General features: G+C 46.0%; 1 protein-coding gene across 1 annotated transcript in view; it reads left to right on the top strand.

Moving 5' to 3' along the window:
• Positions 1 to 4,041: 4,041 nt before the first annotated feature.
• Positions 4,042 to 22,518, top strand: part of FGF9 (fibroblast growth factor 9) — a 33,312-nt gene continuing 14,835 nt past the window's right edge. The window contains exons 1-2 of the mRNA XM_003273103.3: positions 4,042 to 5,159; positions 14,005 to 14,108. Coding sequence (XP_003273151.1) covers positions 4,883 to 5,159; positions 14,005 to 14,108 — 381 coding nt within the window. The 5' untranslated portion in view covers positions 4,042 to 4,882. The remainder of the gene's footprint in view (positions 5,160 to 14,004; positions 14,109 to 22,518) is intronic.

The following is a 22,518-nucleotide window of genomic DNA, read 5'->3' as shown; positions in this document are numbered from 1 at the left end:
AAAAAAAAAAATTTTTTTTTCTTCATATAGACCTTGTACATTTTTTTTTTGTTGTTAATTCTACTCCTGGGGATCTTATGTCTCCTTTCCTTCCTTCCTTCACTTTCCTTTCCTTTTTTAAAAATCTATTGTAACTGGGGTCTTTTCCTTCCTTCATTTTGTCTTCTAACTGGTTGTTGTTCATATACACTCAGTGTAACTGGTTGTTGATATATACAAGTATATATGCCCATCATTTATTTGTGTATTTTGAGAAGACATGCTATTAAAAAATTTAAAAGTATATACCTGTTATAATTGAGGGCAGTGTTATACAATGAGGGTCTGATCTCTATGAACTTGGCTCCACCATTTATTGGCACTGTGGCAATAGGCATGCTACTTAATTTCTATAAGCCACAGTTTCCTCATCTATAATATGAGATAAAATAATACCTCATAGGACAGTTTTCAATATTAAGAAGATAAAGCACAAACGCACTTAGCAGGGTATTGGAAACACAGTAAGCAATCAGTAAATGGTGGCTACAAAGGTTCTATCTTCTCACCATGAAACTCAAACCTAGTTCCTGGGGGTCACATTGGGAATAGACTTCAACCTTCCCAAGCCATTCCCCTCCATCCCATGCTCCTTACAGCTCCTAAACAAAAGCCCATAAGTAGATTGAAGGGCTGTGGAGTGGGGAGGAGGAAAATGAAGGAAACAGATGGAAGGGCAGAAGCCCAGTGACACCTTTATTGTAGAGAAGGAATGAAATGACTCTGTACTGATTTGCATCTGGGGGTCCAGGGAAACTGAAGGAAGACAAGCTAATGAACAAAGCGGGGAAGGTGGACCTTTTCCAAAGGGCCACTTCAAATTTGCAGAGGACTTTATAGCTGACAGGCCACTTTAACCTACACGAACCAGTCTTCACAGCAAAGAGCTGGGACCTGTGAGGAGAGGGTCCGTAGCCACACATGGAGTAGGCAGAGGGTCAGATGATGTGTTTCAGATCTGCGGACTCCCATTCCAGCGCTCATTCCTCTTCATAGCCCTCTTTTACTTCTCTTGTCATTTATTCCCATTTGGGCCTAAGTACTAAATTGACAACAGAAAAGACAGACGACAAACATGATAGAAAACACAGGAAAGGGGAAGAAAGGAAAGTAAGAGGAGTTAAAACGTTTTGAGAAGAGCGAGCCTCAGGGAGCTTTGGGATTAAAATCAATAACAGTATTTGCTGAATACCCCCATGGGAGAGATCCATGGGGGAACTATATAAGGAATAGTGTAATGATAGCGACTATGTCTTGAGGGTCTATTGGTGTGCTGCTTGTTTTGTGTGCATTTTTTTTTCCTTTTACTCCTAACAACAGTCGTTGGAGGCAGGAGTTATTAACCCAATTACACCAAGTGTCTCTAGAAGGCAAGGCCTCAGTCTTCTTTGAGTACTAACATCTATATACTCACTGAAGAAGACTTGTAAAACATACTCATAGTCCTGGACATGGGAGTTCATGGTTTTGCCAGAGCTGTGAAGGAACCTTGAGGATGTCAGCCCTAACGAGTGGGGTGAGTACAGGAAAAATGTGATGTGGCCAGTGCAAGGAAGGACATTGTTTCTCTTACTACAATGAGAAAAACAACCAGACCAAATCAACCAACAAAACCAAGCAAGAGAAATCTGATGGGGAAGGCAAAGGGGCGAGGAAGCAGCAAAAGCTTCTTGCAGCTGGAGTTAGGGATGCGGCTGAAATGTGGATCAAGCCAACTGCAGTGGGGGAGGCTGCTCAACCTGGGAAAGTGCTCCATCAGCTACTTCGCCCTCTCTCCCACTGCTGCAACGCTTTTTAAAGCGACAGTCACACGCTGCAGGATTCGGAAGCGGAAATGGTCTTTGCTCATTGGATGACAATCTAAATTCAGACCGAAAGAATGTGGTTGGAGACAGCTGGTGGAAATGGTCCCAGTCTTGTCTTCACTGGAAATGTCCAATGTCCACGTGCTGCTCGTTTCTCTTCTTATGAAGCGTCTCCCTGTCTCTGGGCCTGTCTCTGTTTCTTCCATCGCTTTTTTCCCCACTAAGTAACCATCCCGGCGCATTGTACCCAACTGGTCGAGGAACGCCCCTGCTGTACCCATCGCTGCTGGCTGCCTCGGAGATTAATGCGAGCGACTCGGGTGGTTTATGAGAAGTGACACTTTCTACCCAGCTGCTTGTATCTGCCGCCGAGCAGTTAACGTTAAAGCCCGCTCTGTACCACCGCGGATGTGACTGCTGTAAATACCACGGGGCAGGGCTCTCATGCTTCAGAAACACGTAAGCAAGACGCACCGAGCCAGCCCCGGACACCCAATGACCCTGGACTGCGGCAAAGGGGGGTGGGAAAGGAAGAGGGGAGGACCACCTCGCTCTTCTCTCCTTCCTCCTCGCTCGGGCCGGAGCACGCCTTCCTCCCCGGAGGGCAGGGGAAGGTCGCTCCAGTTCGCTGGCACCTCCAGCGCTCCCGAAATCTGCAAATTCATCGCTCCCTTTCGTCTTCAGGCGAAGCCCTCCCGTCCGGAGTAGGGCCAGCCCCAGTTATGCATCTCCAGCCTTTAGCTGACTACTAAGGCGGATCCGACTTCTCCCCCATAGACAGGTTTTGATTCGCTTCCCCACCGCAGGGGTTCAGTCTCTGCTTTCGACTTTGCTTCTCAGTTGCACGCCCCGCAGTCTGGAGCTGCGCTCAAGTCTCGGCAACTTTCACCATCTTGACCCGAGAGTCGGGCCGTTTCTAAGACAATGTGAACAAAGAGGAGCAAGGGGAGGGAAGGGGGGGCCCGCGGGAGAGCTGTGGGCGAGTGTGTGTGTGTGTGTGTGTGTGTGCTGGGGGGCGCCGCGCTCCGCGCCCGCCGCCACTGGGGATCCGGGCACAGGCAGGCTGTCCCCGGCGCAAAGCGCGCCGCTTCCAGTCTCTCGGGCGGGCCCGGCCCGGCAGGGCCCCTGGCGGCCCCCGGAGGCGGGTTTCTTTGTCCCTGACTCCCGCTGGGCGCGAAGGCCGACGGCGGCTAGCAGAAACCCGAGCCCGCGCAACGGAGCTCAGGCTTCCACGTGCGGCCCCGCAGGGCAGAGCAGGAAGGAGCGGCTGCGGCCCCGGGGCGCCCCGCAAGCATCCAGTGCCCGGCCCTCCCAGCTCCGCGGCGGGCTTCGGACGGTGGAGTGAGACACTAGAACTCGCCTTTCGCTTTCCCGAGCCGATGCAGGGCTTGGGATGGCGCCGCTCGTCCTAAGCAGAGTGGTTTGGGGGCGAGAGGAAGCCTACAGGAGCGCTCCCCTCCACCCAGACTCCCGAAGACGCGCGCCCGAGTCGAAGTCGGGAACAGAGAAGGTTCTCTGGCGCCCCCCTGCCGACTGCTTTGCGGCCGCCGGGACCCGAGCAGCGGGGCGGGACCTAAACATAGCCCCAACCCAAAGATGCCCAGCAGAACGCTCCAAACAAAACCGAAACGGTGCCCGCATCTGCGTGTGTGTGTGTGTGTGTGTGTGTGGTGTGTGTGTGTGTGTGTGTGTGTGTGTGTCGGGGGAGAGGAGTTGATCTTACCTGCAACATAGTTTGCGCTTCTGTGTGTGTGTGGCGGAAGAATGGAACAGAAACTGCTATGGCCATCCAAGCCCATTAAATCAACTCCCCTTCCCTCCGCCTCTCTCAACTCAGTCATATTCCATAATACAACGCAAGGTTACAGAGCCCCAGTGAAAACTAGTTTCCCAGTTTCACTCTGACCCTCCATCAATGTAGCCAGCTAGATTGTAGGTTACCGGCTTCTATCCTGCAGGAGAACTTTGAGTCTCGGGAGACTCAGGGTTTCTTCCTCCCGCCTCTCTCAGTGCATCTTTCATTTGCTTTTCTTTGTAAAGCCAGGGCTCCTCGGCTGCCTCCCAGAAAGTCCTGCGCTCTGGCGCGCCGCACCTCGCCTGCCGCAGAGCGGCGCGGGCTGTAGGCCGGGCGCTAGGACCGCGGGGAGCCCGGGCGGCCGCGGCGCTACCTTAAACCCAGCCCAATGCCGCTGCCTGCGCCACTCTGCGCGCCGGCGGGGGCTGCGCAGGAGGAGCGCTCCGCCCGGCTACAACGCTCCGCGAGCCGGCGCGGCAACACCTGTTCGCGGCAGCCTGGGCGGCACGCGAGCTCCCGGACGCGGCTCTCCTCGCTCGCCGCTCGCCACCCGTTCTAAGCCAATGGACATCTGCCGAGCCTCTGGAGAATCCTGGATACTAGCTTTGGACGCCTAAAGTTTCTTTTTCTTTTTGTTTTATTATTATTATCATTTTTTGGAGGGGGGACCGGGAGGGGAGATTTGTCGCCGCCACCAACGTGAGATTTTTTTTTCCCCTTGAAGGATTCATGCTGATGTCTGCAGAGTCGGTTAGAGAGTAAAAACAGCGCATGCCTTCCTGGAGTCAGGATCCGTAAATTCTGACGTAGCCCGTGCATCTTAAAAATCCCTATAATAACGCCTAGGCATTTAAGTTGCTATGGTCATTCTGATCTCAAACCAAATGGAGAAACTACGGATTTTTTTTCCTTATTACGGTCGGATGGGATGAAGACCTTCCTGCCTGCTAAGAGCTGGGGATCTACCTATAGAGATACATAGATATGTTTATCAGTATGTCAGTGTGTGAGTATAAAGTGGTGGTTTCTTAGACTATCAGTGGTTTGACCTTGAACCTGTGCCAGTGAAACAGCAGATTACTTTTATTTATGCATTTAATGGATTGAAGAAAAGAACCTTTTTTTCTCTCTCTCTCTCTGCAACTGCAGTAAGGGAGGGGAGTTGGATATACCTCGCCTAATATCTCCTGGGTTGACACCATCATTATTGTTTATTCTTGTGCTCCAAAAGCCGAGTCCTCTGATGGCTCCCTTAGGTGAAGTTGGGAACTATTTCGGTGTGCAGGATGCGGTACCGTTTGGGAATGTGCCCGTGTTGCCGGTGGACAGCCCGGTTTTGTTAAGTGACCACCTGGGTCAGTCCGAAGCAGGGGGGCTCCCCAGGGGACCCGCAGTCACGGACTTGGATCATTTAAAGGGGATTCTCAGGCGGAGGCAGCTATACTGCAGGACTGGATTTCACTTAGAAATCTTCCCTAATGGTACTATCCAGGGAACCAGGAAAGACCACAGCCGATTTGGTAGGTATACCATTAACCCTTTAGTGTCCATGAGATGACATGTTGAAATTATAACTACCAAGAAGGTGGTGGCCGGGTGGGGGACGTGGAAAGGGTTCTCCCCTCCTCCCCTCTTTCTCTGTGTCTCTGTCTCTCTCTCTCTCGCCAGCTCCGAAAAAAAAATGCCTCCGGAATTGCAGATCTGCTGTTGGCACTGATGCAAGTATACACTGAAAGGCCCCCTACTTTTAATTTAAAGGGGGGCATAATTTATAAATATAATACAAGCTTCCAGTTCTTTTGCATCAGATACACGGGTTTACGAAGTTTCTTTTGAATGGACTGATTGCACGAGTTTAAAGCTTTAATCATTAACTACTAAGAACTTAATGCAATTTCTTGAAGGCAGTGGGTACCTTGTGCCCAAATTAAGGTTTTTTTCCTTTCCCCCTTTCCTCTAGTAAGTATACTGCTTGAATTGTATATTAAGCGCATTGTTTATTCCCCCCTGTGAGGGTCTGAAAGCCCCATAGGCGAAGGTTGCTGACGGATTGTCCTGTTGGGAGGACTAAAGTCATATTTTAGGCTCCGTGAAAAGCAGGGGCAGAGGCTTGGGGAAAATGACTTGGGAAGAGGCAGGACGCTCAGGGGTTTTTGTCTTTCCAGCTATCAAGTGATAACCTCTGCTTTTAAATTTCCATAGTGTGCAGCCCTGTGTAGGTCTCCTGCGTGGCTCTGTGGTGTGAGTGTGTGCGCGCGTGCAAACGCTGCGAGCTAATTTTAAAGGGCATTCCGAGGATTTCATTTTTCAGCGGAGGGTATTTGTGACTCAGCACTGAGGGCTGCAGAATCGAGGGCTGGTGGCTCTGCCCACTTTATGCCTAAACACACGTGCTTGCCGGGGCACTCTGAGCCCAACGGCACGAAGTCAACTACACAGTCCCAATTGGGTAGACTCTTGAGTTTTTTCCTTACTTAAAAAAAAAAAAAAAAATTAAGCGCCAGTTTGGGCAACTAGACTGTTGGAAGGAGTTAACTTCTGAGTGAACCCACCTGACAACACTTAAACTAGGTCGTAAAAAACAAAGTCCTGTGGTGATTTTTCTTCCTCATGCTTTAGTGCCAGATGTTGAACACAATCTAAACTGTATGTTTAGCTTCGTGCGGCTGCGGATGATGCCAGAAGGTGAGGAGGACTTAGGCCTGGGCTGGGGATGGTCCCAGATCCACGAGGCCCAGGATTTGCTCCTCGTGCTCACCCCTGAGGCCAAGCCCACAGCTGAGCCTAGTAGTGTGAAATTGCTCTGGCCGTCTCCACTCGCTGGTTAAAAAAAAAGTTATAGTTCTTTGCTTTGCAATTATTCAGTTGAAATATAACTATCCCCTCCCCACCCCAGAAGTAAAGGTAGATTCTGGTTGTTGCAAAGAGAAGACTAAACTTTACTAAAAGTGCCGTTTCCATCTGGCCTCTTTAAGGGCTGCCACCCTGCCTAGCGTTCGATACCAGAACAACAGGCAGTGGGCGGCCCTGGGTGGGCGAGCGAGTGTGTCCGGGGCCGCGGCGGCCACCCGCAGGATGTCGGGGCCGCGCCGACCAAGGCGAGCGGCGTGGGCGGCCGGCCTAGGTGTGCCAGGCGGCCGGAGCTCCAGCCCTCCCGCGCTCGCGGCCGGCAGGTGCCCGCTCGGCCGCCCGGGCCCCGCGGCGCACTTAGCGGCTGCCCGGCCGGCTCCGCGCGGTCCTAAACGCGCTCTCGTTCCGGCTCCCTTTCCGCCTGGCTCGGGTGCGCCCTTCAGTACTGCGGGGACCACGGGGGCCGGGGGGCGGCAGGCAGGGGCTGACACACTTCTGGCCGCGTTTAGGGAATCTGGTTTTTCATTTTGGCCCAAGTTGAGCCCCTTCGCTTTCTCTTTGTGTGTAAGGGTGGGTCTGGCGGGGCTGACAGCCGCCGCCCCGGGCTGCGCGGTGGTTTGCGGTGTGGGAACGGCTGGAGGCGCGCGCAGCGGCAGGAGAGTTGGTGGCGGGGACAGAGGACGGGCTGGAGGTCGGACCCCTGAGCTCCCCTGTCCCATTCCGTGTCGTTCTTCTGAAGCACGCAGCCGGGTTTTGGAGACTCGAAGGGCTCCGTGGTGCCCGGGAGGTGGGTCGGGGGCCCCTGGCCGGAGCCGCAGGGGAAGGAGTGGGGGTGGGGGGGACAAAGGGCCGCGGAGGCGGGCGGAGGGGGCGGCGTGCTATTGTTAACCGCTTTCCGAGAGCAGAGCTCGCGAGCTCGCCGATCGCGATCTGGCTTTCCCGCGCCCCCGCCTCCGCTCCGGCTTCACAGCCGGGGGAGCCTGGGGTGTGCGCGGGAGCGCGGCGGGGGCGCACGGCTGCAGGGGCGCCGCGGTGGGCCCGAGCCGGTTTTATTGTCTGGATCAGCCGAGCCTGTCTTTGAGAGACCCTGTTAGAACTCCGGTGCAGCACGACTGGGCCCTGGCGTGCAGAGATTATGGGATGTTCTAGTTGGGGCTCCTCCACGTACCCCTTCCCTCCATGAGCATTTTTTTTTTTTTTTGATGCAGTCACCTTTAGGATAGGACGTTTGCCACATGCAATCGAGTCATTAGAAATCCCGTAACTCTGCCACTGGGGAGAGCGCGGATGCAAGGGCGGGGGCCACGCGGGAGGGGAGGGCAGGAGAGGCGCATTCTAGGGTGAGCGGATGAGGACCGAGGCGGGCTACAGTGGCTCAATAGAGACCGTTAAACAAAAAGCTAGACCCCTCACCCCTAGAGGTCAGAGAAAGGTGTTGTCAAGGAAGTGGCATCTCCACTCCGTAGACGCTCTCGGTACAGTGTTGGGGGGTATATGGGGGCTGGAGGGAGGGGCGAGGGGTAGTGTTGGATGGGAGGGGAGCGGAAGCCCCGGCCCAGGTTGGGGACAGGGGGCGCCGAGCCACTAGCTAGCCCGTCCGCCTGGCGTCGGCCGAGGGGGAAGGGCGCCCTGGCCCTCCGCTGTGCCACTCACTCTGGCTGGGATGGAGTTGAGTGGGTGGCTGTGCGCAGTGGGGGTGGGGAAGCAGGGTGAGGCAGGAGGGTTATTTAAGTCTTTCATCCGGTTGCAGTGAGAAGCGGGCCCCGGGGGTGACAGCAGTGCCGCGGTCTCCTGCTGCTGCCGCTGCGGCAGGTCCCAATATTAGCAACCTCCGCAGAGCGGTGGTGCGTGTGCCGGCAGCCTCCTACCCTCGCCTTCCCAGCCCCGCCCGGAACGAGGCCGCGGCGGCGCTAGGACCCCGCGGCGCGCGCGGGGAGGGCGGAGGGAGGGCACAGGCGCCAGGAGGGGGCGAGGGGGCTGCGGCGCCCCGGCTGTGGCACACCTGGCGCTCCCGCGCGCCGCGGCGGCCTCACCTTCGGCCCTTCTCCTCCTCCGGCAGCAGCCTCTCCTCCGCAGCCCGGCTCCCCTCTGGGGACTTCATCCTCACACTCAGTTTCTCTAGAAAAGAGTAACTGTAGGTCGGGGGTGGGGTGGGTTTACACCTTGATTAAAATAGAAGGTGCATTTTCTACCTGAAATCAAACAGCAGAAGGAAACGTGCTGGAAGAAGGACTTTTGCCGCCCCCATGCAGCCGCAGGTGACTGCAGCTGCTGGCAAGCTTGGCAGTGACACAGCAGCGGCAGTGCAGAGGACGTGGGGGTGGGGGAGTGTTACTGTTCCAGCAGGAGCTGCAGAGGTGACAACTTAGGTGGGACCTTGAAGGAGCCTTTTTTTTTTTCCCTCAGGTTGGTGGTGTGGAGATAAGATTGAAAAAGGAGAAAAGAACTTGGCAATTGTATCTCTGTGCAGTAGGCTGGGGGAGCGAGATGTCTTGTTTCATCTGTATATCTATATACCTATAATATATAGCTCACTTTTAAAGCACTCCAGCCTTGCTAGATGGACAAAAATGTGAGCAGAAAATCATTTGGGGAAATAGTAATGTAAAATAATAAAAACACGAACGCTGGGCCTGATCTGCTATTTAACTTGCTTGGGAAACCTAAGTCTGTTCCCTTTTTGGCTGGGGTTAGGTAGCCCTGAAAGGCCGGTCTTCATCAGGACCTCAGATGAGCACCCAAACTGGGGCTTCCATTCAAAGGTGGGTCAGGTGAAGGTTTTACTAGCGAGGAGAAATATGATAGTATGATTTTTTTAAACAGGTGTTTAAAACTTATTTCCAGGGTTTTGAACTTTAATTCTGTTCTATGTATTTGACTCTTCAGTGTCTCAGGAAAACACAGGGTGTTTAAGAGATGGTTTTAGGATTGCTTCAGGTTCTGGAAAAATTGGTGGAGTTATAACTCCCATTCAGTTAGTCATTTCCTATATAAACTCTATGAGATGTGCTCAAGTTGCTACGGATCCGAACTTACCCCGGTGCAGGATCTGAGATGGTTGATCTGGCAGCCCTGGTTCGAGCTTCTCTGGGTGAGCAGGAAGCTCTGCAGTTCCGGAAGAGGCTTAATCATGAATTTTCTGCAGCCTCATGCCCTGCCCCTCTCGACAGTCTGCATACATTTGCGTGGTCTGAAGAGTGCAGTTCTGTAATGCGTTGGGGGCTCTTAGGTCAGAGAACCATGTCATGAGGGCCAGAGTGGAGCAGCTCTGACTGCCTTGCCCTCCCGCTGCTGGCCTTGCATGGCCTTGGAGGTGAGGCCCAGCACAGATGGGCTCTAGGGGGCGGTGCCAGCTTTGGGATAATGGTCCATGTGCACAGAACTGGGGCAGCCCATCAGCTCTGGGGATAGTCACTAATAGTGAGTCTGGGGCAACGAGGAAGGTCCGGTGTGGTGATTTTCCTGAAATAGTCCAGGCATTGACCTGGTCTCTCATGGACCATGGATGATCTCACACCTCATCAAATCCAATGGGGTCCCAATGAGCATGTCCTCATTTGGAACTGTTGACTGCTGTGGAAGAGAACAAAGAAATGACAGCAGTCACCGACCCTGTGCTTCCCATATCACCCTATCACTACCCATTACTGTGGGCCTTCTGAGCTAAGGATGTCAAGGCTGTGTCTGCCCAAAATGAGCGACAGGCTGTCATGGTACACATGTGTGTGCCACAGTTCTAATTTTAGACACAATCTCATCATTCCCTCCCTTCCTCCTCCCCTCTTCCTTCCTTCTTTTCTTTGCTCTTTCCTTCTTTCCTTTCTCTCTCCTTGATCATTAAACATTCAGATGTCTCTGCACAGAAGGCTTCTCCTGGCTGTTATTGATCCAGCCCCCTCTGCTGCGCAGTCATGTGAGCAGATAACATGTGGAGTGGGTTGTACTCAGGGAGTGTAGTTGGAAGCACTTGCCTGGCACCAGCTCCACCCCAGAGAGAGGTGAATGGACCTGGTTGAGGTTATAGAATTTATTGTGGACAAGAGGGTACCAGGAATGATGAGGTTTCTGGTCTGGTTGGGATGGGATCCTGTTGCGGGGTTGCCAAATCTTCCTGACCTAACAACAGTGGAATTCTTTGCATGGGGGAGAATGACTGTGACTCCTACGTTCAGGTGGTCTGCTTGTCCTTGCATCACTGAGGTGACCATAAAAAGCTGGGCTGTTCTTTTGAGGTCTCTGTTTTTAAGGAACTGCAGAGAAATGGGTGGTGGTTTGAGGTGATGAAATCTTTTCCACCTGGGGTCACTAGGTAGTTCCTCCTCGCTTGGATAGCTTTTTGGAGACTTATCTCAGTTATTTATTTTCTTGGGAAGCCTCTGACTTGCCTTCAGAAACCCAGATGAGCTGCCTGTCTTTGGACTGCCCATACCCTGAACAGCTCCCTCTCAACTGCATTCGCCACACTGTTGTTATATTTATCTGTTTACGTGTCCTTCTTCCCAACAGATGGTGAGCAAAAATTTGAGGGTAATAGGACCTAGGCTATATCTGGTTCATCTTTATATACTCAATAAATGGCATGGTGCATGGCTTATAATAATCCCTCAATAATAGCTTCTTGAATGAAAAAGTGAACGAATATGAATTACAGCTGTCTTGTCAATGCCAGAAAAAGAAACTAGATAGATATCTTAATATCTTCATTTCTAAATTATATAATAATAATACTATCAGAACTCAGCTATATGAAAATGGTACAGAAATCACAGAAACATTAAAAAAGGTAAAACCAGATGTAAGATGTGCCTAATAGTTAAGGAAATAGGTTTTGGAGTCCAATTGCTTGGGGGCTAATTATTAACCTCCTTAAACCTCAATTTCCCCATTTGTACACTGGGGATTAGAATATTGTAATGCCTAGAGTTGTTCCGAGGATTAAATGAGAGAAGGCCTCTCATTTGGCATAGACTAAATGCTCAAGAATTTTCAGTATTACAATTATCATTGCAGTTGCTGTTATTTTTTTTTTCTTGATGTTCTGCAGACCAGCCAGTGAAAAGGTTTTGTGAAATCACATACACCTTTTTCTTTGTTGGACCTCATGGGCAACATTGGCTAATATTCATTATTAGTCCTCAGCTACTCCGTGTGCAGGGAAAACAGAAAGATCATCACATGCTCCCTTAGAAGCTGCAAATATTTTTTAGTTTTATGATTAAACCTTTCCGTTATTGACCTGGTAAATTAAATCATTCAGACCTCAAAAGGGGCCAAATGTTTTCTGCATTTCATCTTATGATGAAAATTGAACATTAATTAACTCCTTACATTAATTTCAGGATATGTATGACCCACATTTTGGTGTGCTTTCAGGTAACTAAGAAGAGATTCACATACATGTGACTGCTAATAATAAAAAAAGCCACAATTTTAATTATTTTGACTCAGAAGAATAGTACAATGAAATAAAATGCATCAAAAAGGGAGTGCATCTCATGAAAAATGAATCTCATGGAAATATTGCCTTATTCCCATTTGCTTTGAAAGTAGGGAAGGCTAGTAATAAACTGGCTTCTTTTAGATGTATTTTCCATCATAGTCCTAGATTATCAGATTCAAAACACAGTTTGTAATTTGACTTTTTTAAATATACTGTTTAACATCCTATTAAAATAATAAATTAAGCACAAAATAAATTTGTTACATTTTGTCCTTATAAAAGAATTAGGAATACCCCTTTAGAAGAAATAGCTCTTCTTTTTTACATCACCTTGGAATGGTTTCCTCTTGGGTTGATCCTTTATTAGATTTATGCTGTTCATGTCTTCTTTTGATTGCAGTACCAGTGTATTTTGTGAGAGTTGCAAAATTAATTGTTGAAAAATTCATGTAAGTGCTTTTTTATTAGTCACATGAGACTGACTATAGCACATTGTTACCCTAAGTTTTTTTCTGAACTCTTAAATGTAAGTAAAATTTTTAATATTTGAAAGTATTTTTAAAACAAGAACTCAATATTTGATATGCATTAATGTAAGGTTTACATAAAATGTAGCACTTTAATTTACAATAAAAAGGAAAAAATGGCTGAGTACAAATAATATTAGCAGTGTCTGGCTGGGCACGGTGGCTCACGCCTGTAATCCTAGCACTTTGGGAGGCTGAGGCGGGTGGATCACGAGGTCAGGAGATCGAGACCATCCTGGCTAACACGGTGAAACCCCGTCTCTACTAAAAATAAAAAAAAAAATTAGCCCAGCGTGGTGGCTGTCCCAGCCTGAAGTCCCAGCTACTCGGGAGGCTGAGGCAGGAGAATGACGTGAACCCGGGAGGCGGAGCTTGCAGTGAGCCAAGATCACGCCACTGCCCTCCAGCCTGGACAACAGAGCGAGACTCCATCTCAAAAAAAAAAAAAAAAAATTAGCAGTGTCCTAAATATACTGTGGGCTAATCATCTTATAACCACACTATAGTTACAGAAATTGCAACTGCTGTTGTGTGGCCATAAAATTGTGGATTTATGCCCAGCTTAGGTGTTATTCTTAGTGAGGTAAGCAAGGGGAAAGAAGGAAGTAAAATAAGATCATTGTGTTGATTTGATTTTGGAATACAGCATTCCATGCCTACTTTAAATCAAGAGCAGTATTTATTTCTTCAGAATATTATTATTTTAATTGCTTAAGTATCTCTTTGAGGTTTAGATAAATATAGCAAAAGCCAATACTTTGTTTAAGCAAAAATATTTGGGATGTATTTGGGCAGTTTTAGTTTTCTAGATAGAGTTAAAAAAAAGTTAATAGAGAGCTGGATAATTTTCTGTATAAACCAATCAAGGCTTTAGTTAGCACTTCATTCTCTTATTTTGAAAGACCATTCTCTAAACAGAATATATATATATATATATATATATATATATATATATATATATGTATTTTTTTTTTTTTTTTTGCTACTTAAACAGGTATTTATTTCTCCCAGTTCTAAAGGCTGGGAAGTCCAAAAGCAAGATACTCACACACATATACTTCATGTTTCTAAAGTGGAAATAGGTTGTCTTTTTTAAAAAAAGTATTCTGTTTAGTGAATGGTCTTATGTCTCTCAAAATAAGAGAATCACAGATGCTTAACTTCATGTTTACAAAGTGGGTGTAGATTGTCTTTGTCTTAAATTCTACTCTTTTAAGTTAATTAGATTATGTACACACTGGTTTTTCTGTCCTATTACTTCTTAGCATATCTATGTAGATACTAACTTTTTAATTTTTAAAATGTTTTGTTTATTGTGTAAGTCATGTTGGTAAGTATTTTTGTGTCATTATGATAAGATAGAATTTAGTTGAAAATCAATTCTTTTACACAGTGGTTTTCAAAGAGAAGACACTTCTTTAACTAGCATGGGGTTATCCAAGTGGGGAGCTGGGCTCAGTGTCCTCTCCAAAACCCCAGGGATGCCGGGACTCTGAGGACATGCTCCGTGATCTGACCTGTCCTCTGCCTTCTACCCTTTGTCTACAGGCATTCTGGAATTTATCAGTATAGCAGTGGGCCTGGTCAGCATTCGAGGCGTGGACAGCGGACTCTACCTCGGGATGAATGAGAAGGGGGAGCTGTATGGATCAGTAAGTACTGGAGGGACTTCATCCAGCTTTATGCTCCATGTTTGATTTGAACAGCTGTCTTTTCTCTGGATTAAAAAGGGCCAGAAATGCAACTGAGTCTGTTTGGAAGGCGAGTGTAAGTTTTTACTTTTTGAGGAAAGCCATTTTATTTTTATTAATAGATAAACAGCTCTGCATCCTCACTAGACCAAAGTTGCTAAGAAAATGCTTTATTTATATGCCAAACCATTTTAATTATCAAGTAAATAAAAAAATTTACAAGTGTGAAAAATCCCATCTCCTTGTATTGAATGAGTGTTATTTTTGAAATGAATTGAAATGATCTCCTCCTAAACTTTGCCAAGCATTGTAATTAAAACTAGAAATAGACCAAGCAGTGAATCTAAACTCTCTCTGAGCTACATCCAAGGTTTTCATTATGCAGAGAAGAAGGGAGATGGAAATTGTTGTCAGATATTTTTGTATGTGAATAAGAAGATTACGCTATTGTAATTATTTGCAAATGTTATGAATTTCTTTTTTTCCCACTCACCATCCCCACTAGGTTGTAAGGTCCTCATGGGAGACAGTGAAGAAGTATTTATTGTGCTCTGCCAGGTGCCAGACAGGCACTGTTCTAGGTGCTGAGGTGTGAATGAGACAAAGTCTACTCTTCCACTCTGTGGCGGGGACTAACTTTCCATCATGGTATCACTTTACTCCTATTAATGCAGTACCTAAAACACAGTGCGTGGTACACAGCAGGGACTTAATAAATTTTTGCTGAATGTATAAGTATGAATAATATATACTCACTTGGGTTTTCAACATTCAAACTTGTAATGAAATTAATCTTAAGTGTTTCTCTCTTTTTCTTTTCTTTCTTTTCTTTTTTTTTTGAGATAGGGTATTGCTGTTGCCCAGGCTGGAGTGCAGTGGTGTAATCATTGCTCACTGCAGCCTGGAACTCATGGGCTCAGAAGATCCTCCTGCCTCAGCCTCCTGTGTAGCTGGGACTATGGGTGTGCATCACCACATGTGGTTAATGAAAATTTTTTTGTAGAGACAAGGTCGCACTATGTTGCTCAGGCTGGTCTTGAACTCCTGGCCTCAAGTGATCCTCTTGCCTTGGTCTCCCAAAGTAATTTATCATTGCAGTTACTGGTGGTCAAATGAGAATTTAATCCATGTTTTCTGAAATATGGAACTTTAGTTTACAAAAAGTTGAAAATGAAAAGAAGCTTAGAATGAGAAAAGTTTTGGAGTTCTCAATACACAGAAATGAGGGGCAAAAATTTTTCTAGATATAATTTTCTACCATTAGGCTTGTGAAAATATGTATCTATAGATACACACATACATATATATAAAATGCTAAAATGTATTTGTAAGTATAGGATTGACTTTAGCTTTGTAAACACAGTGGATGGTTTAGGCAAAATTATTAACTCCCTACACAACTTTTGTGAATACCTTTAAGTGTGAAGAAAGGTCAGATACAAGATAAAGGAAACTTCGATTAAAAAAATAGAAAATGATGTTCCTTTTTGTCACAACTTCAGTGTTTTTTTTTTTTTCTTTTAGGTATGTAATGTGGGTTTGATTGGGTCACAGTTGAACTCAATAAAATGCTTTTTGTGTGTGTGTAGAAGAGAAGTTCTGATTTTTAGTATGTAGATGGAACTTTATCACAGTGGCCTCCAAATTTTTTGATCACGTATCCCCACCAAAAAGATTTTTTTGAACATGCACCTCAACATATGCATTTCAAATAAATATACTTAATTTGAGTATGCATCTCAAATATTAAATTATTTTAAAATTGTAAATCTCAAAGTATAGTTTATATATGTTATTTTATAAGAGATACAGGAAAGTAAACAATTTTAAAGAATAGAATGAATGAGGAAACCTAAATAGGGGCCCCACTCCAAGGATCACCTTGCACACCCCTCTGAATTTTTCCCGGTTGAGAGCTGACCAGTCTTTCAGATGAAATCACCAGCATGATTCAGACTCCTGTGGTTTATTGGTTGACAAGGAGGGCATGTCTAATTTTGTGTTCAGTAAAGCTGCTGGTAGGATTGTTGCCCGGGCTGAGTCTCATCTCTCCTTCTGGATGATTTAAATGGTTTCTTACTCATGCCTTCCTGCCTGGCACACCCCAGTTCCTAGCACAGTGCCTGGGGCAGCATGAGAGGGACACTGAGTGTAGACCCACGGAGTGCCAGTGACAATACGGTGGGAAACGGCAGCCAGGTAGACAGCTGGAGAACACCATCTTTCCCCTTTTCTGGGAAGCCCAGCTGTCGTCTTAGGTTTTTGTGGCTCCTGGCTGCCTCACGTTGGGCTTTTTGAGCACACACACAGTGCGTGGGCAGGAGTAGACTTGTCACCACTGCCATACAGCTGCACATCTTGCCGACAGTCCAGTCATGAAGTCCCAGCCAGGCAAAGGGCAATGAAAGAAAGGGTAAAATGGCTCTTCTTCCGCGTGTGCTTGAGAAGCGCACACCTTCTCTCGTGAAGAGTGCCCAGGCATGGAAACTGCTCTGAGGAAAGGTGGCTGCGATAGACACTTTTCCGTATTATGCTTTCCTTGTGGAAACGTCTTCAGCTGTTTCCCTGCATCCCTAGTCTTCTATCTCCAATCCATTCTCCACACTGATGGCAGAAGTACCTTCCAAACCCAGACAGGAGTGTCACTTGTGCGCAGAGATCCCTTCAAATACTTGCTTTTGAAGGATACTGCCCACATTCTTTAATGTGGCATCCAATGCTTAGGATGAACCGCTGCTTGGATCTGCTTTGCCAGGAGCACCCCGTGTGCCTCTTTGCCTATGCAACCCGAGTCTGTCTATTTGCTGTTTTCCAAACACATCATGCAGTCTGATTTATACTTGTGGTCAAGTGGATTTCTCTCTCAGATGCCTTTCTTTTGCCTTCTCCACCTGAAGAAGCGGGACTCTTTATTTAAAATTCAATGGAAATATTACTTCTTCTGCAAAACCTTCATTACACCCCCATTTCTAATCCTATTTATTCTAGTTAGCATTTCTTGTGTTTTCCTTTGGGCCCTAGGAATACCTTGTTCCCATTATTACATAAGTCACAGTACAGTTTACAGTGTGGTCAATTGTATTTCTCTATTCCCTAATGTATCTAAAGGGCATGGACCACATTTTTTTTTTTTTTTTGAAGGTTTCCTAACACACAGCAATGGCTCTTGTACATAGTAGGTGCTCGACGAACGCTCATTGGGTTGAACTGAATTAAAAATTATGATTATTTCTGTCCCTCATTGGATGCATAGATGTGGCCTTGCAGTATCTCCCTTGTATGGCTACTGTGTATTTAGGTCTCCAGTTGAAGGAGGAATCACCATCTTCCATTTCTATGCATAATTGGCCCGTGTGTGCCTGTGTTGTCTCTGGTGTGTGTGGCCCAAGGGGGATGAGGCTGAAGCTGGAGGAAAGATAATGTAGTGTCAAGAGCATGGTTAACTCTCATTCTGTATCTGCTACGAAGTAGGCACCAGGCCCTCTTTCTCCTCTTCTGTAAAATGAAGAGCTCGAGTTAGACATCTGGAATGTCTCTTGGAAGTCTGGATGGATCCCAAGAATTCTGTAGTTTGAATTTCTCAGCCTTCTTTCTCAAGTCTTCTCTGTCTGACCCATGATGTTCTCTGTGCACACAAAATGTTTGTGCAGTGAGACCTTTTTGTCTCTTTTGTAAGGAGCTTGAGGGGAGGCTCCTGAGCAGCAGGTTATTTCCCTTTGGTCTGTTCCTCTGCAGGTGAGGGGGAAGGCGAGAGTGAAAGTCTTGTTCCTCAGGGGCTGGAATCTCATATTTCCCATTGGGTTTGCAGTTATCATGCCTCGTGTGGCAGTGAGAATGAGGTGATGAGACTGAGAGGAGGAAAGAAACGGGCAATGGTTTTGTTACTAAATACACTACATTTGGAGCCTCCAGGAATCTTTATCTGTGTGAAGTTGCATGAAGCTCAGTAAACTAAATTGGAGATTTTTTTTTTTTTCTAAATGGTTAGAAACTGATCTCATTATGAAAGAAGGTGAATAGGAGATTTGGGGAAATCACTTTTATAAAGTAAATGTGTAAATGTGAAACTCATTTAAAGTGTATTTTCCTATTTTGGGATTTTCTCTTTTCATCTATGTAGTTTTTGTTTGTTTGTTTTTGTCTTCAGGTTTACTTTGAGAGTAGATCTAAAAGGTCAGAGGTAAATGGGTTAATATGTCTTCAGAAAAATATACAGGATTCTGATACTCTATTAGAATGTGGAAATAAGAAAAACTATATTGCTAATGGGTATAATGATTTGATTAGAAGGAGAACATGAATAATTTTAACTTGGGGATGGTGTTTGATTATTGTATTCATATGATAATTTGTCCATGTATCCATTCATTCATTTGCTTATTTATTTCATATTTATAGCTTTGACTCATCCAACACTGTGATGAGTGCAAAACAATGAAACAGATAGCTATGCTTGTAAATAATTCAGGGCAGTGTGAAATTTCCCATAGTAGAGGAATGGACAGATGTTTCGGCATCCCAGAGGAATGTTTAAATAACTGCTTGGGGAGGTTGAGTGGTAGCATTTAAAATGGGTCTTGAGGGATAAATAGGAGCCTCAGAAAAGGAAGGGCAGGCAAGTTAGGTCACATGACCCTTCAAATGCCACGATTAAAGTATGCTGCCAGGTTGAAATTTCGAGAGGATGTTAGGTTACACACATACACAACACACTTGGCCAGGGGATTAGAGTATTCATTAACATTGGTCACTTTTGTTCTTATCAAAAAGATTAGAGGCATGGCTCTGATAATTACTTTTAGAGTCTTAATCTAAACTGTTTGAGTATTATAAAAATACTTAAAAAAGTTTTTTGATGGAGTCTCACTCTGTGGCCCAGGCTGGAGTGTAGTGGCATGATCTCAGCTCACTGCAACCTCCTGCCTCAGCCTCCCGAGTAGCGGGGATTATAGTGCACACCACCAAGCCTGGCTAATTTTTGTATTTTTAGTAGACACAGGGTTTCACCATGTTGACTAGGCTGATCTTGAATTCCTGACATCAAGTGATCTGCCCGCCTCACCCTTCCAAAGTGTCGGGATTACCGGCGTGAGCCACCATGCCCGGCTTTCAAGATACTTTAAAACATCAAGAATAATTGACCATAATAAATGCCTCCTTAAAAAAGAATGCCATGAAAAAATTAATCTCCTTCAAGAAGCTTGCATTTAACAAAAGGACCTTTTCATTAAAAAAGGTAGCTGGCACAGGTACTAACATTGTAAGGATGTTGGAACATACAGCATGGACTCTGCAAAAGTGACTGGAGGATGGTGCAGAGATGGGGGAGGTGCTAACATTTCTGGTTTGTATCCCTTTGTAGCACTTACATTATTTTGCCCAGAATTGTGTAATTCCTGCTGGTCTCTTTGTTAGATGAAATTTTTTGGAGTCAGAGTCTTTGGCTTTATAATTTTTCTATTTCTTGAAGGCCAGGCAGGGCAATTTATGTGCAGTTGGCACGTGGTAAATGTTTGTTGACCCAGTTATTCACTCCATCATGAACACGCACATGCGGTGTCTACTGTACATGAGCATCAAATAGTGATAGCACTGATACAGGGTTGTGAACTTGTAGAGTCCGGGTGTTTCCACAGGAATTAGTCAGCTACTGAAACTGAAAATGAGAGAGGTTAAGTGACTTGCTCAAAGGCCCAAAACTTATAGATGCAGAGTGAGGACCAGCCTCGTGCTGACTGCCTCAGACCAGTGCTTTGCAGCCATTCCTAGCCTCATCCTGACAGGTGCTTCTTAAAACAGGTGTTTACTAGTAGGTTTGGTTATGTTTCCAAGGACACAACAGGGCCCTGGTTTATATGACTCCATGTAATCAGTAACCAAGGTGTGATGGGTTTCAACTCTGTTTCCAAAGCACAGAAAGTTTCCTTTAGTAAATACCTCATTTGGGGCAGTTTTTTCTGCTGGGCAGACACATATGAGTCACAGAAGTTTCTTGCATGGTGTTCCATATTGTGGGGCAGGTGGCAGAAGCCCTGTAGGTCTCTCTGTCCCAGAATTGAGGGACGTATCCACCTCTTTAAAAGGAGACAATGAAGTATCTCAGATCATTATAATCCTATATTGACTTAGATTATTTTTATTATGTTATTTGAATATATGCACACATTAAACTAGATAACTAGACATAAATTCCTTATACCTCTTTGACAACTGTAATTCAAAACGTTTATATGCCCAAATTCAAGTTAAACGGCAAGATCAGTAAAATGCACACTGACACAGTGGATTTCATATGAAGGAAGATGCTCCCTGACTGAGACGAAGATGCTGCCTCACTGTAAATCCAGCCTTGGCGCTTGGTGCAGCTTCCTGTGAGCTCAGGGTGCCTGGTTTGCAGAGCACCTCAGGATGACTTGTTCCCCTGCCCCACTTCTTCCTATGTGAGTTCCCGGGACAACAAATGATCTCATCTGATCTTTTGTTGTAAATATATTTCAACAGACACACCACCGATGTACTCAGTGTGCCTTTTCTTTTTTCTGTGGGTCTTGATGGTGAAAGTATTGTAGCGCTGTGTACCACTGACAGTAATTTTAAGCCCCAGTCCATTCTTGGGGGACAGTGATGTGGTTGTGGTATGGTCATCTGTGGGCTCCTGGATACCCTTAAAACAATTCTAGTACTTTTTCATTGACATGGAAAGGCAAAGTAAAAACATCCTTGGAGAGAACTCGTGGCCCCGCAGATTATGCCGTTTGCCTTCTAGGTATCTGCAGTGCCAGTGTTGGAGGACACTGCATAGGGCAGGGTCGGAGTTGGGGACGGAGGCCAACCCATGTAATTCATCAGAGACCCCCTCGTCTCTATCAGGTGCGCTGCAGGAGCAATTTGGAGCCACTTTTGAACAAGGAGAATAATTGTGTGTGTTTGTGGAACAGGATACCACACCACATAGCAAGGACCACTCAGCTTCTGATTTGTCACTGTACTGGTTCAGTTCCGATTGCTTTGATGGGAGACGTTCAGACACGTCCTGTACAAAGAATGCAGTTCACGCAAAGGAGATGAATAGGTTCATTTCCTTAGTAACCTACCTGATAACAGGCATGCTCTGGAGATGAGTGGTTTTCAACAGATATTTTGAGTAATTGAACATTGCCTTATGCTGTGTTTCATATGTGCGTGACCAATTTTCAAAGAATTGAATAATAATTCTTAGATGATATGGAGGGCAGCTTCTGCTGTATGACTGAGTCCATACATCAACTTGGTTTTAAAGACGAGGAGGTGAGATTTTAGTGGCTTAGTGACTTGTTGAAGGTCACATAGATGATGACAAGTCAGTGTTTGAATGTAGGTAAATGAGTAAATCTTGTCTGATACATATGCATGTTAAGAGTGGCCATCCATTTTTGTAAATAAAAATATATTTACTAGAATTAATCACTTGAATATTTTTAACTGGAATTAACCATATAGTGGAGCAAGGTTTTAATATTTCTTACACAGATGTGATCTTGGGGGATTTTTTTTTTTTTTTTCCAGTAGCCTAGTTTTAACTTAGTGGTTCATTTGTTTCCTTAGCATCTATATTGCTGGCCATTAGTTAGTGGACAATCATCTTTTAAAATCGTGTATCTATTTGATTTTAGTTGTGGTGTTGAGCATGGTAGCTACATTTACTAATTGTTTCAGGCATACTTACAACATGCCAAGCTAGTGTAGAACACAGGTCTGGAGATTTTCCAGGTGTGGGGAAGGATTATTTTAAATTATTAGTTGCTCAGCAGAGACATTCCCTGTCTGGGAAGAGAGTTTGGAGGAACATTGTCGTGGGTCCCCAGGAACATGCTCAGGAATCCCAGAGCAGAGTTTTCCTGAGGACAGCTGCAACTTTCACACACGAGCCCAACACCCCTCTTTCCCACGCTGGATTTTACTCTCTTCCCTGCTTCACACTGCTGCATTTTCTGAAGTCCCCATGCCTCGGTCCCTGCCAGAGAAGCCTGCTAAGAGAGCCTGAGAGAGTAGTTTTGGGAAGCCCTGAGTCAGACGCCTATTAAACCTGCCCCATTTTGTAAAGCAGAGCTCTCTGAAGGCAGGGACTTGGTGACTGTGGTTCCCATGGTCCTGCCAGTACTTAAAACTGAGTCTTGCATGCACTTGGCACCTAATGAATGTTGAACGAATGAATGTATCGTCAGTGGGATCCCAAATCATCTTTTTTTTTTTTTCCTACAAAAAATTGACTAGGCAGACCCTAGTTGATGAGTACTTGAGTCATGAATAGGTATTTGAGAGCTGGAGGAGTTGACATATAGACCTGTGGTTCCTGATTTTGAGTATAAGGTTCCTTTTATGATAAAAAGTG

This window comes from Nomascus leucogenys, chromosome 5 (assembly GCF_006542625.1).
Source record: "Nomascus leucogenys isolate Asia chromosome 5, Asia_NLE_v1, whole genome shotgun sequence".
NCBI lineage: Eukaryota > Metazoa > Chordata > Mammalia > Primates > Hylobatidae > Nomascus > Nomascus leucogenys.
The sequence above is the reverse complement of the archived record's forward strand: the minus strand, read 5'-3'. Positions and strand labels throughout refer to the sequence as shown.